Source organism: Myotis nattereri, assembly GCF_964212035.1.
Source record: "Myotis nattereri genome assembly, chromosome: X".
NCBI lineage: Eukaryota > Metazoa > Chordata > Mammalia > Chiroptera > Vespertilionidae > Myotis > Myotis nattereri.
This window is the reverse complement of record NC_138078.1, coordinates 148,164,267-148,178,916: the sequence shown is the minus strand read 5'-3', so window position 1 is coordinate 148,178,916 and position 14,650 is coordinate 148,164,267. Positions and strand designations below refer to the sequence as shown.

The 14,650-nt window shown below is 47.3% G+C and overlaps 1 protein-coding gene across 1 annotated transcript; it reads left to right on the top strand.

The window, feature by feature from the left end:
* Nucleotides 1–2,977: 2,977 nt before the first annotated feature.
* Nucleotides 2,978–11,299, top strand: WAS (WASP actin nucleation promoting factor; the record flags this gene model as incomplete). Its single annotated transcript, XM_081081158.1, has 12 exons — nt 2,978–3,109; nt 3,482–3,622; nt 4,675–4,761; nt 4,864–4,966; nt 5,085–5,126; nt 5,220–5,273; nt 5,949–6,123; nt 7,066–7,108; nt 7,310–7,463; nt 7,884–8,302; nt 8,541–8,655; nt 11,173–11,299. The coding sequence occupies 12 exons, from the start codon at nt 2,978–2,980 to the stop codon at nt 11,226–11,228; spliced, it is 1,521 nt and encodes a 506-aa protein (XP_080937284.1). The 3' UTR covers nt 11,229–11,299.
* Between the last annotated feature and the right edge of the window lie 3,351 nt (nt 11,300–14,650).

The window sequence follows — 14,650 nt, the reverse complement described above, 5'->3', positions numbered from 1 at the left end:
AGCCAAACCGGTTTCAGCTAATAACACTTTTTATTTTGGAAAACAAAAACAACACTCCTGGGATCACAAAGTCAAGGGTGTGGGCAGCCCTTGAGACCTACAGACTGGGAAGTGGACACTCCTTGAGTCATACACACAGGGATTTGGACACCCAGGGTCACACACATTACGGAGTAGATACTCTTAGGGTCACACATGGGTGTGGACACTTCTGGTGTCACAGGCTGAGGAATGGACACTTGGGTCACATAGACTGGGGTGCAGGGCCATAGAGAACACCCATGTAGAGAGAGTTGTGATGACGTTGAGGGTGTGGGCAGTGCAGGAACTAGGAGAGGACCTCTGGCTCCCTGGCTATCAGCCACAGATCTAGAAAGGAAGGAGAGCTGGCTGGCACAGTAATTTCTTGTGCAAGTGATGGTCGGGGGGGGGGGGGGACGGGAGTAGGGTGGGAAACATGACGGGTGAGACCTCTGAGGTTGGCATGGAGGGCTCCAGGAACATGTCACAGTTCTGGAGGACTGTGAATGGGTGGGTCCATGGAATAGATCTCTGAGATGGGCTGTGCAGCAGGGAGAGGTAGAGAAAGGGCAGTGGGAAGGTGGCCATGTGTTCTGGGTCTCTGACCATCTGCCAGTGGTGGTGGGATCTGACAGTCTGATGGAGGGTGAGGAGAGGATGGGGGTGGGGGGAGACACGGGGAATGCTAGGCTGAAGGGATATAATTCATTTATCCAATTTAGCTATTTCGTAAAAACAACTATACAGAATTATAACGTGTTAAGCTCTGTACTGATCACTGTACATGAATTATCTCATTTAGTCTTCACAACAGCCTTAACTGCTATTACTATCTTCACTTTATGGATGAGAGCACTGAGGCACTGAGAGGTTACCAGACTTTAAGCAGCTGGTAAGTGCCAGATCTAGGCTGGAAGGCTCCAGAATCGGTGGTTCTAACCATTGAGAAATTCTTATTTCTTCAGGTGTCTGCTTTTCTGTGCACACCCTGTCCTCACTCCACCAACCAGGACTAGCAATTGCATCTCCCTTGAGGGGCCCTAAAGCACCCATTTGCCTGTAGCATCAGTGAACAGTGTGGACATCTCCGTGGGTGGGGAGCTGGCCCCTGCACACTCTGAGTTTTTCTCTCCCCTTTCCCCAGGCGTGGAGGTGAAAAGATGACAGGGGAAGCCTTGTGGGAAGAGGACAGTAAGTTATAGCATAGAAATCTAGACTATACAATGATGATTCAACAAATACTGGTTGAGCTTCTGCGTGCAGGGTCCTGTGCTAGGGTGGTGGGGATTCGGCAATGAATAAGACAGACAAGGCCCGGCCAGCATTGCTCAGTGGTTGAGCATCCAACTATGAACCAGGAGGTCATGGTTCGATTTCTGGTCAGGACACATGCTCATGTTGTGGGCTCAATCCCCAATGAGGAGCATACAGGAGGCAGCCAATCAGTGATTCTCTCTCATCATTGATATTTCCATCCCTCTCTCCCTCTCCCTGAAATCAATAAAAACATATATTTTTAAAAAAGAGCAGGGCCCTAGCTGGTTTGGCTCAGTGGATAGAGCATCAGCCTGCAGACTGAAGGGTCTCAGGTTTGATTCCGGCCAAGGGCATGTGCCTGGGTTGCAGGCTCGATCCCCAGTAGGGGACATGCAGGAGGCAGCCGATCAATGATTCCCTCTCATCATTGATGTTTCTCTCCCTTTCTCTCCCTTCCTCTCTAAAATCAATGAAATATATTTTTTAAAAAGTGCAGGAAGGTGGAGAACCAAAGACACAGAGAAGGAGCAGAAGAATTTTATCTCAGCCCCCATGTGGCACTTAACAGTTTAGGAACTCACATAGTTAACCTCAGCTCCACAAAGCTGTGTGATCTCAGGCAAGTTAGCTAAGCTCTGGGCCCCGGCATCCCTATCAGTAAAATGGAGGGGACAGTTGTGCTTACGTCATCGTGTCCTCTGTGAATAGGAAATGAATTATTAAAGTAAGGCACTTAGAAAAAACTCAGAAAACACTAGATCAATTAGACATTAATCCCTCATTCAATCCTCCATTTATTGAATGTCTAGTTTGTGCCAGATACTGGAGATATGCTTTACACACACTGAGAGCTCAATGAGCAGTGTTAAAAGGAATGAATGGCTTGGCCGGCATGGCTCAGTGGTTGAGTGTCGACCTATGAACCAGAAGGTCATGCTTTGACTGCCGGTCAGGGCACATGCCCAGGTTGTGGGCTTGATCCCCAGTGTGGGGTGTGCAGGAGACAGCTGATCAATGACTCTCTCTCATCATTGATGTTTCTCTCTCTCTCTCCCTTCCTCTCTGAAATCAATAAAAACAAATTTAAAAGGGGGAGGGATGATAAGCAGAGCATAATTTGGGAGCTGTGGGGAGGCAGGGGTAAGGGATGGGGAAGTGAGCTGGGTTGTTGGGGTCTCAGGAGAAAGGTGGGATCCCAGGCACTTGCCACTCACTGTGTAATAAAGGGAAAGTTTTAGCGCAGTAATCCTTTAGCACTAGGGGCCTAGGACCTCAGGCCTCCCAGGCTAACTGAATACTTTGGGGAAGAAGGAGGCCATTCAGCCCCATGACTGTTCTCAATGACCAACCACAGAATGCCTTGCAGAAGTGCAGTAGTGGCCTCACTCTTCCTGCCAATCAGAGGGAGGAGGATCTCAGCCAGTTAGAGGGAGGTGGGCCCCAGAAAATAAGAAAGAAGGAATAGGACATGGGCTAGTCCAAAAGGTGGTCTACCCAGTCAAATGAGGAGGACCCCAAACGGAGGGCAGAGGGTCTAAGTCTGTCCCAGGGAGGAGGAGCCCAGGCCCACAGAGGGAGCTGTGGAGAACTTGTTTCTCTTGTGGTTTTTTGTACTTCCTGTTCCCCTGCTCACTGCGGAAGTTCCTCTTCTTACCCTGCACCCAGAGCCTAGCCGGAGAGGACAAGGGCAGGAGGCACCATGAGTGGGGGCCCTGTGGGAGGCAGGCCTGGGGGCCGCGGAACACAGGCGGTTCAGCAGAACATACCCTCCACCCTACTCCAAGACCATGAGAACCAGCGAGTCTTCGACATGCTCGGAAGGAAATGCTGGGTGAGCTGGGGACCTCCTGGCCCTCCCTGTCTTTCTCCCTTTCCTCCTCTTCCTCTCCTCATTTTCCTCCTCCTCCTCTTCCGCATCCTCCCTCTCTTCTCATTTCCTCCCCTTCCTCTCTCCTCATCTTCCCCAATCTCCTCCTCCTCTTTTTTCCCCTCCTACGGTCCCTCTCCATCATCTCCTCTCCTAGAATCCACTTACCCCCATTCATCAATACCAGGAAGATCTTCATGTCTATTCACTTTCTCTCTGGTTGTAGCTCTTCCTTTGGGGCCACACCAGCCATGGGCAATGGAGGACCAAGTCTGGTTCCCAGACCCTCTGGTTGCCCCCTCCCAGACTCCACTGAACCCCGCTCTCCCCTCCCAGACATTGGCCACCTCAGTTATTCAACTGTACATGGCGATGCCCCCTGGAGCTGAGCGCTGGACCAAGAAGCATTGTGGGGCTGTGTGCTTTGTGAAGGATAACCCCCAGAAGTCCTACTTCATCCGCCTTTACAGCCTTCAGGTGATCCCCGCCCTCCCCCGCTGCACATGCAAAGCCATTTTCAACCTGCAAACCTAGATCTGTGTCCTGAGCCCTGAGCTCTCGGCAGATCAGTGAACCCTTGGACCCCAGAACCAAAGACTTCATCCAGATGTCAAATCTGGTTTGCCTTTCTAAGTCTGTGATGATTGACCCTAGAGTCTCCATTTCAATGTCTATAACCCCCACATATTAGTATACTGCCTAAGTCTAATCTGTTCCATAAACTCCCCTCACCCCAAAAGTGAGCATTATATTTTTTTCTGAAACTCAAATCTACTTTAAATCAACATTTTGGGCCCCAGAAATCCCCCATCAAAACTCCTGAACCTCAGATGTTTAGCTCCTAAGTCATAAACCTATGCCCCCAAACCACAAACCTGAATATGCCAAAATCTGTCCTTTTAACCCCATAACATGGACCCCAGAATTCCTGAATCTGTTCCACAGGCTCCCAACCTGAACTTCCTAGGCATATATCCCAAATTCATGCTTCTAAACCCATAAAGATGAACCCAGCATACCCACATTAATATCCCAGAGCAATCAAATACTAACTAAACTCTTAAGCCATAACTCTGTTCTTCAAACCTCAAATTACACATACCTTGCCTGAAACCCTCCCCACAAATTCCCAAGTCTGTATGTCTGAACCTCAGCTCTCAACCCCAACTCCCAATACTGGAGCCCTGCCTGCCCAAATGAAGGCCTTCATAAGGGGGGTATGGGATGGAATCTAGAATGGGCTCAGTTTCCTAGCACTGGAGTCCCAAATCCTCAAATTCAGCCCCCCAAGTCCCACATCTAGGGCCCCAAACCCCAAATCCAAATCTCTCACTATGTTGTCTAACTCCCATATAGTAACCCAACCTTCCACATCTTGACCCCTAGACCCCCAACTCTCTGATGCTGAGTTAGAAATATCCAAATCAGATCCCGGGGCTCCAAATTTGAACACCATGTTCCCTGCCCACATAACAGAGACCTGCCACCCAGGGCACACCTCAGTGCCAGTGTGTTCTCCTCCTCTCCAGACAGGCCTGTTACTCTGGGAACAGGAGCTATACTCACAGCTGGTTTACTCCACTCCCACCTCCTTCTTCCACACCTTTGCTGGAGATGTAAGTGACCACCTGACCTCTGGGCCTCACTTGGGATGTGTGTGGGGGTTATGGGGAAGGTATGGGTGTCCTGGAAGGCTGCTGACCCCAAGGTGTGCGCAGGACTGCCAAGTGGGGCTGAACTTTGCAGATGAGAGCGAGGCCCAGGCCTTCCAGGCCCTGGTGCAGGAGAAGATACAGAAAAGGAATCAAAGGCAAAGTGGAGGTGAGGAGGCCTTGGAGAAGGAAAGGAGGTTGGGCTGAGGTGAATGCAAGAGTGGGGAGCTGTAAAAGCCCCTCTCATGGTTCTGGTTCCCAGTCTACCTGTACCTGTCTCTCTACAGACAGACGCCAGCTACCCCCACCACCAGCACCAGTCAATGAAGGTGAGTCCTCTATTGCAAGTAAGGATAATAAGAGGCTAACACAGGAACCCGTGGCAAGGTTGTCAGAGCTTTCTACCCATTCCATCTTCCCAGAGAGAAGAGGAGGGTTCCCACCCCTGCCCTCGCACCCAGGTGGAGACCAAGGGGGTGAGTGCTAATTCTTCCTTGTCTCTGGATGGACAGGTGGGTCGGTGGGTGAGTAATTTGGTGGGTGCAGAGATAAGTGGGTGATTGAGTGGGTGGATGAATGTATGGATGTGTGGGTGGAAGGATTGGTGGTGGATAGATGGTTGTGTAAGGGGATGAATTGATGGGAGGATGAAATGTAGATAGATATATAGATGTATAAGTGGGTGTATAAATGCATAGGTGAATTGCTATGTGGATAAGTGGATGAATGGATGGAGGGATGATTTAGTAAATTAATGAATGAGTGAGTGAATGACCTGAACAGTGAACAAATGAAAAAGTGATATAAAATTTCAATCAGCAAAGAAATCAATGATTGAATGAATGAATGAATGAATGAATGAAAAAATAATTTAAAAAATTAATTAGTTAATAAGCCAGTGAATGAATGAGTCAATACTTAAGTGATAAGTATGAGTGACTGAATAAATAATTGAATCAGTGAATGTATGAATGGTTTTTGGGAACCACCCATTCACTTCTCCATAAACCCTCCTTGAATCCCTCACCCACTCCCTCCATGACCATCAAACACACACAGAAATTTCCCCAAACAGTCTTCCTCTCTCTCGCCCCTATACTTTGGTTGGTAGGTAAGTGGGTCAATGGTTTAGTCACTCTATTTCCCCACAGGCCCAGCAGCTGGATCACTGTCCCTGGGGATGGGGACAGTGGACATCCAGAACCCGGACATCACGAGTTCACGATACCGTGGGCTTCCGGTACCTGGCCCTGGCCCAGTTGATAAGAAACGCTCAGGGAAGAAAAAGATCAGAAAGGCTGATATTGGTGCACCTAGTGGATTCAAGTGAGAACCTTTCTCCATCGGGCCCACAGATTCCTGGGAGGGGGGCAGATGAGCTAAGTGGATGAAAGGATGGGCATATGCTTGGGCGGGGGAGTGGGTAGATGATTGGATGGGTGGGTGGGTGCAAGGCCAGGAATAGGGAGAGGCAAGTGAGACACTAAGGTTGCAAAATTTTCAGGGTCATGCAAGTTCAATTCATGACTGAGAGTGAGTGCCTCCTTAAATTTTGTACCCTAGGCGTCTCACTTGCCTCACTCTAGTTTTAATCTGGGTGGGCTGGAGGGTGAGTAGATGGGTGGGTAGATAAATAGATGAATGAATGAATGAATGAATGAATGAATGAATGAATGAGTGGGAGGAGAATAAATGGATAGGTGGTTGGATGGATGGGAGGATGGGTAAATGGGAATTGGGGATAAAAGGGTGGATCTATAGGCTGATTGGTTCACAGACAAGGTGGATGGGGATGGATAGATGGCCAGAATTGTGGATGAATGAACAGTTCAATGGATAACAGGACAGAAGTGTGTGGTTGAATGGAGACAAATGAGTGGATGAATGGAAAGGTGAGCCCATGGATAGATGGATTGGTGGAGGGACAAGTGTGTGTGAGGACAGATTGTTGGGCAAATGGATAAACAGATGTGTGTAGGCAGATAAGTGGAGAGACAAATATGGATCAGTAGTCTGACAGGTGAATGGGGATGGCTAGTTGGACAAATGGATGGTGGATAGATGGTGGAAATAGGATGAAATGGGTACCATAAACTATGGACCCCTTCTAATTCCATAACTACTGTTCTCACTCATTCACTCATTCATTCACTTATGGCTCATTTGTTAATTCTGGTCCCTCTGGGCAAAAGATGGCAGGGGGCTTCACTAGGAAGGGAGAGAAGAAAGGGCAGGAGGGCTTCACTGGGGTCTCCTCCCCTCCCCTAGACATGTCAGCCACGTGGGGTGGGACCCCCAGAATGGATTTGACGTGAGTAACTCCGAAGTCCCCTGGCCCCTGTTCAGCTCCCACCTACCCTTCCATAGTCCAGCGATCAGACCTACCTCCAGACCCTCCCCTTCCCACAGCCCTCTCAGCTCCCTCTCTGGGGTGGACCCGATGACAATCCATGTCCCTTCCCTCCCCACCTTATTCACCCACTCCTGCCCCTGACCTTTTCCTTCGGGGCAGGTAAACAACCTGGACCCGGATCTGCGGAGCCTGTTCTCTAGGGCAGGAATCAGTGAGGCCCAGCTCACCGATGCTGAGACCTCCAAACTTATCTATGACTTCATTGAGGATCAGGGCGGGCTGGAAGCTGTGCGGCAGGAGATGAGGCGCCAGGGTGAGTCCCTTCTTCTGGACACCCCCTTCTTCTCCAACCCTGGTGGCTGATTTCCAGAAGTAATCACTTAGTCTTCTGAAACCCCTCTACTGCTACAATTGGGAGTTGGTCAGTTGGGTACCTATTAAAAAATTTTTTTTATTGATTTCAGAGAGGAAGGGAGAGGGAGAGAGAGAGAGAAACATCCATGATGAGAGAGAATCATTGATTGGCTACCTCCTGCAGGCCTCACACTGGGGATGGGCTGGCAACCTGGGCATATGCCCTTGACCAGAATCAAACCTGGGACCCTTCAGTCCACAGGCTGACGCTCTATCCACTGAGCCAAACCAGCTAGGGCTCAGGTACCCAATTTACAAATGAGTGAAACAGGCTTGGAAGAAAACTGTAATAATAGCTATGTGTTATTTCCGCCCTCAGAGCCGCTTCCACCACCCCCACCGCCATCCCGAGGAGGGAACCAGCCCCCCCGGCCCCCAACTGTGGGGAGTAACAAGGGTCGTTCTGGTCCACTGCCTCCTGTACCTTTGGGAGGTGTGCCGCCACCACCACCACCAACTCCTCGGGGACCCCCACCTCCGGGCCGAGGGGGCCCTCCACCCCCACCCCCTCCAGCCACAGGACGTTCTGCGCCACCACCCGCTCCGCTCCCTGGAGCTGGGGGTCCACCCATGCCACCACCACCACCTCCACCACCACCACCACCACCACCCAGCTCTGGGGATGTGCCAGTGCCTCCCCCAGTCCCTCCTACTCTGGGGCCTGTGGGGGGCCTGGCCCCTGTTGGAAGTCGGGGTGCCCTTTTGGATCAAATCCGGCAGGGAATTCAGCTGAACAAGGTGAGGACCAGCAGGATGAAGGACTGGGAGCCTGGCATTCTGGGTTGTATTGTGCAAATAAGGATGTTAGGGGACTGGGGCTGAAACTGATGGGGGTCCCAGGCTTGTGGAGTTCAGTGACAGGGTTGGGAGGTTGATGTTGAGAGGTGGGCTTGGAGCCTTGAAGGGGACTGGAAGGGGTGGGGAGAAATGCTCTCACAGGCCCTGAGCCCTCTCTGCTGGACCCTGCTTGCTGCAGACCCCTGGAGCCTCGGAAAGTTCTGCGCTGCAGCCACCACCTCAGAGCTCCGAGGGGCTGGTGGGTGCCCTGATGCACGTAATGCAGAAGAGAAGCAAAGCCATCCACTCCTCAGGTGAGAGTCTGCCCTCCCCTGCCACTTGCAGGCTGCCCTCTCTGGAGTCCAACCTGCCAGGACAGTGACCCTGCTTCCCATGGCTAGTGTTGGCCTAAAAACAACCCCAACAGTCTCCATCAATAGTAGCATTAGCCCCATCTGTTGATGATAGTGATAAGGTGGATCTTGTATCAGTCTCTCTCTCTTTTTTTAAAAAATGTTTTTTATTGATTTCAGAGAGGAAAGAAGAGGGAGAGAGAGAGAGATAGAAACATCAATGATGAGAGAGAATCATCTATCGGCTGCCTGCTGCACGGGGTGCGAGCCTGCAACCCAGGCATGTGTCCTGACCAGGAATTGAACTGTGACCTCCCGGTTCATAGGTTGACGCTCAGCCACTGAGCTATGCTGGCAGAGCTCAGTCTCCTTTTTGACAATGTTAATGTTGTCATTATGTAACAATAGTATAAGTAAGTCTATCTTTGACAATAATATTAACATTAATGACAAGGTATGTCCACATTATTAACATCAATCCCATTTGTTCAGTAGTGTTAACATTAGCCCACTCTGTTATGATAATATTAGAGGCCCGGTGCACGAATTTATGCATGGGTGGGATCCCTCTGCCTGGTCTGCGGTCTGGGCCGATCAGGGCCGATCGGGCTGGCCAACCAGGGGGAAGGACCTGGGGAGGTTGGCTGGCCACAGGAGGTTGGCTGTGGGAGCGCATTGCCCACCAGGGGGGAAGCTCCTGCATTGAGTGTCTACCCCCTGGTGGTCAGTGTGTTGTCATAGCTACTGGTCGACCGGTTGAGTGGTTGACCAGTCATAATGATCGCTTAGGTTTTTATATATAGAGATTAGAAAGAACCCCATCTTTGACACCCTACCTCTATATGTCAATAGATTAACAGTAACTATGTGATAGTATTATAACTAACCCAATCTTTTTGTAATAATGTTAATAGGAATCCCTTAGTGTGTCAACAATATTGTTATATGACAATTATGTGAGGATAATATGGAGTTCAACCTATTAGGTGACAATAATATAATTAACTCCAATTTGGACAATAATATTAATATCCCAGAGTGTATTCACAAGATTAACATGAATCCATTATATGACAATCTTCTATCTATATCTCTATATATAAAAGGCTAAGTGACTGACCGTACATATGTCAGACCCTCCAACCAACCAACCGGCCAGTACATATGACGCACACTGGCAATTTAAAAATAAGCGTTAACTTGTGCATGTGCAATACATGTAAAGCTCTTGCTGGCACCAATCGCATGCGTATGTTTTGATCTGTCATTGTCGATTGTGAATTTGGTTGTTTGTGTTGACATTCTGAAGCTGAAAGAAAGCATGTCATCGACAGAATATTTATAAAAGGCTAAGTCTACAATGTCTCAGTGTTGTGCTGCATGCTATGCCATTGGCCATAGTACAAATGAGTTTAAAGTGCTGTAGTGTTTGGGATGTTTCAGACCTAACATAATCAAAGCTGAAGTATTAACAGGATCTGCGGAAGGAGAGGTTGTTCTAATTCCAAGAATTGATTTGTCCCCATCTAACACTGGCCTTCCATATAAATTAATTCAAAGACAGTTTCCTGTGATGTCAGCATTTGTGATGACTATTAATAAATCACAAAGACAAACTCTAGACAGAGTAGGAATATTCCTACCTGAACCCGTTTTTGGACATGGTCAGTTATATGTTGTTTTCTCTCGAGTTCGAAGAGTGTGTCACATTAAAGTTAAAGTTGTAAATACTTCTTCACAAGGGAAATTAGTCAAGCACTCTGAAAGTGTTTTTACTCTTAATGTGGTGTACAGGGAACTATTAGAATAAGCTTAATCAATTTATCAGTCATTGTTTTTATCAATGTTGTTGTTATATCAGGTTATTTATTGATTGATTTATATATTATTTTCATATACATTTTACTAATTTTCTTTAATCTCTGACACTTCTATTATAAAGAAAAGGCAAATAAGCGGTATTAAAATATTTCTTGTAATTAATTTCCTTTCAATATGCACGAATCTGTGCACTGGGCCACTAGTATTATAATAAACTCCATATCTTTTGGAGTTAATATATTATTAACTCCATTATGTGTCAACAATATTAACATTAACCTGCTGTGAAACAATAATATTGTGATTTAGTCCACTTTTGCTAATAATATTTAAATTCACCCCATTAAGTGACAAGCCTGTTAATGTTAACCCTTTGTGTGACAATAATATCCCAACTAACCATACATTTTTGACAATAATATTAACTTAAACTCCAACTGGAACCCAGACCCCAACTATATCTTGTCCCAAACAGAAACCCTAATTCCCTCTCCTCTGAGGGGGCCTCATCCTTAGCCCCAGACCTAACTTCCTCACAGGAGACTTCAGCACCCCCAGGACCCTGAGTCCTGAGTTCTTAATCCCTAGGAACCCCCCTCTCCAGGGCTTGTGAACCCTCCTGCCCATCTGAGTTCCACTCTTTCTGCTTCCCTCCAGACGAAGGGGAGGACCAGGCCGGAGATGATGAAGAGGACGATGAATGGGACGACTAGGTCACCACCATCCCCACCTGTTCTGCACCTGATCCCCTGGCAGCTGTTGCTTACAACCTTCTTCTCTCTGCTTCCAGGGCCCCAAGGCCCATTTCTTCTCTACCAACCCCTCCAATGCTGTAATCCCTGACTGACTCCCAGTCGCCTTAGCAATAGCCCCTTTTTATACAAAATTTCTCAGTTCTCAGTCAAGGATTTTAAAATAAAAATAAAATAACTGTCTTTTTGTTTCTCTAAATCTGTTTGTTTATATTCCAAATGTGGGAATTTTGGGTTCTTTTCTCCCAAAGTCCCTTTTATTCATCTATCTTATTTTTTAAATTTACTTTTTAATTTATTTTTATTATTGAAAGTATTACATATATCTCCCCCTTTAAAAAATATTTTTTGCCCTGGCTGGTTTGGCTCAGTGGATAGAGCGTTGGCCTGCAGACAGAAGGGTTCCCAGGTTTGATTCCGGTCAAGGGCACATGCCCAGGTTGTGAGCTTGATCCCTGGAGTGGGGTGTGCAGGAGGCAGTTGATCAATGGCTTTCTCTCATTATTGATGTTTCTATCTCTCTCTCTCCCTCTCCCTTCCGCTATGAAATCAATAAAAATATATTTAAAAAAAACATAACATGACTTTCTTTAAAAATACATCTTTTATTGATTTTAGAGATGAAGGGAGAGAGGGAGAGAGAGATAGAAACATTAATGATGAGAGAGAATCATTGATCAGCTGCCTCCTGCATGTCCCACAGAATCAAATTGTGATCTCCTGGTTCATAGGTCAACGCTCAACCGCTGAGCCACTCTAGCCAGGCCACATATGTCCCCTTTTTTCCCATTGACCCCCTCCACCCTGCGCACCGCTCCCCCACTCATCTATCCTATTTCATTTATTTAGCTTTACACATACATTCTTTTACTTGTTTCCTCAGTCATTTAACCTGTGTTTCTTTGTTTCCTTCTGCCCTTTTTTCTTCCCACAGATATTTATTGTCAGGCACTACTTTAGAGTCTGGGATAAAGCAGTGGGAAAAATTGACAAAAGTTCTTGCCCTAGTGGGGTTGACATTCTAGGGGCTGACATTCTAGGGGAGGAGACAGACAAGAAAGAAGGAATAAAATAGAAACAAAAGATAGTTACAGACCATGATAAGTGCTGTATGCTGAGGGGAAATGACATTCAGATATGGTGTTCAGGGAAAGCCACTTGGAGGAGGTGACAGTTATGCTGAACCTAAAGGCAAAGGAGTCAACCAGGTGAATATTTGGGGGAAGGGCATTCCAGGCAGAAGGAACAGCTAGTGCAAAGCCCCCAAAGTGGGGAAGAGCTTGGCATGGGGCTGGGTGTGGTAAACGAGTGGGAGAGTTCTTTATTCATTCACTTACTTATTTTTTAAAATCTGTTCAATCAACACAATACTAGATCAAGAGAGTTCTCAATGGTCAGACTTCCCCACTCTCCAAGCACACAACTCACATAGGATCCTAATGGGCAGAATTCCCCTCTTTTTTTCTGCAATAGGGTTTTTATTATTTGTAACAGGCACAATTATTTAAAGTTAATAAATTTTTATTTAAGGAATTTCTTTTTTTAAAATATATTTTATTGATTTTTTACAGAGAGGAAGGAAGAGGAATAGAGAGTTAGAAACATTGATGAGAGAGAAACATCGATGAGCTGCCTCCTTCACACCCCTACTGGGGATGTGCCCGCAACCAAGGTACATGCCCTTGACCGGAATTGAACCTGGGACCCTTGAGTCCGCAGGCCAACACTCTATCCACTGAGCCAATCCGGTTACGGCTATTTAAGGAATTTCACATGTTCTGAGTCCTTCCACTGCCTTAGTTCCTCCCAAGTTTGAGTCTTAATCATCTTAATCCTTTTTTTGCTCAATCCAGTTGTAATTTCAGTCAGTCCTATATAACAGGAATAGAGATGATCATGTGATCACAAACTGTATGGTCACTAGCAACCCGGAAGAATTACCTAGACAAAGGACATCAAGGCCCCAGACATCTAAGACAGCTATAGTAAAATCTCATTGATTACCAATGGCTATTACAAAATCACATATAGCTTGTGTTATATTTATAGTGGAAAACAGAGAATCCCCCTCTTAGCATTAAAATTTGGTTGTGCCCAGTACCCAGTGTAAACCAAGTCCTGGCCAATGGCAATGGAAGAGGCCATCAGATAGATCTGCTGTAGAACCCAGGCAAGACGCCACACCCCTGAGTCTCAGTTTTCTTATCTATACAATGGGGGTCACAACGCGTAACAAATTTCCAACTGGGAGCCCACTGGGCCACCCCTCCTCCTCCTCCTCCAGGACTTGCCCTCCAGAATACTTGTTTTGGGAATGTATCTATAGAAAAAACTGGAAAGGAACAGGGAAACATTGTGTCTAGGGAGTTTTTTCCTTTTAAAATTCCTTTAACGTATTTTTAAAGTTTTAAGTAAAAAAAAAAAAAAAAGATCATACTTTAAACCACTCTCATGGGTTGGACGGGTCTCTTGGACTTCAGGGAGTGGGAGGGAACTGCCTGCCCCAGGAGATGGGGAGCCTGTGAGGACTAACATTAGACTCTGTTCTAGATGGAATTAGGGAAGGAAGGGGAATGTATGGTGGGACTTATGCTGTTGACTATTCCACTTATGGCAAGCAGGGGCTGATGGAACCTGTCATTTCTCCAAACAGCTCACAGCTGGACTGACAGACAGAATCCTATATAATAAACACTTAATATGCTAAGTGTCCGACCGTTTGTTCAATCATTTGACCAGTCGCTATGACATGCACTGACCACCAGGAGCAGAAGCTCTGACCGGTAGGTTAGCTTGCTGCTGGGGTCCGGCCGATGGGGACTGGGTGAGATGGGCCGGACATACCCTGGAGCCCTCCTGAGTTCCCTCCCTGGTTGGCCAACCTCCTGTGGTCCCTCCTCGGTCGATCATACAATCCAGGACCCCTCAGGGGATGTTGGATAGCCAGTTTCAGCCTGATCCCCACAGGCCAGGCCGAGGGACCCCACTGGTGCATGAATTCGTGCACTGGGCCTCTAGTAACCTTATAACTGTATAACCATATAACTGGTTGACTACATAACTCATGGACCGACAAAGAGAGGGGCAATTTCAGTAACTGACATAAGGTTTTCTGATGTTGTGCAGTACTGAATAGCTAACAATTACAGCCCACCTGGGACTGACTAGGGCTGGTGTTCTGACAGTGTAGAAGACTGGAAGCCTCCAGAGGGACTGACATGCTGGATGACTCCTGACCCATGGATGCTGTGGGTGGAGGATGACCATTGCTAGGAATCACACCTGGCCAGAGGGAGTGGCAGTGTCTGGATGTTACACTGCCTGGTGATGTGTAAAGGAGGGCTACGCTGGGGAGACTTCAGGCTGGCTGATGGACAGATCTG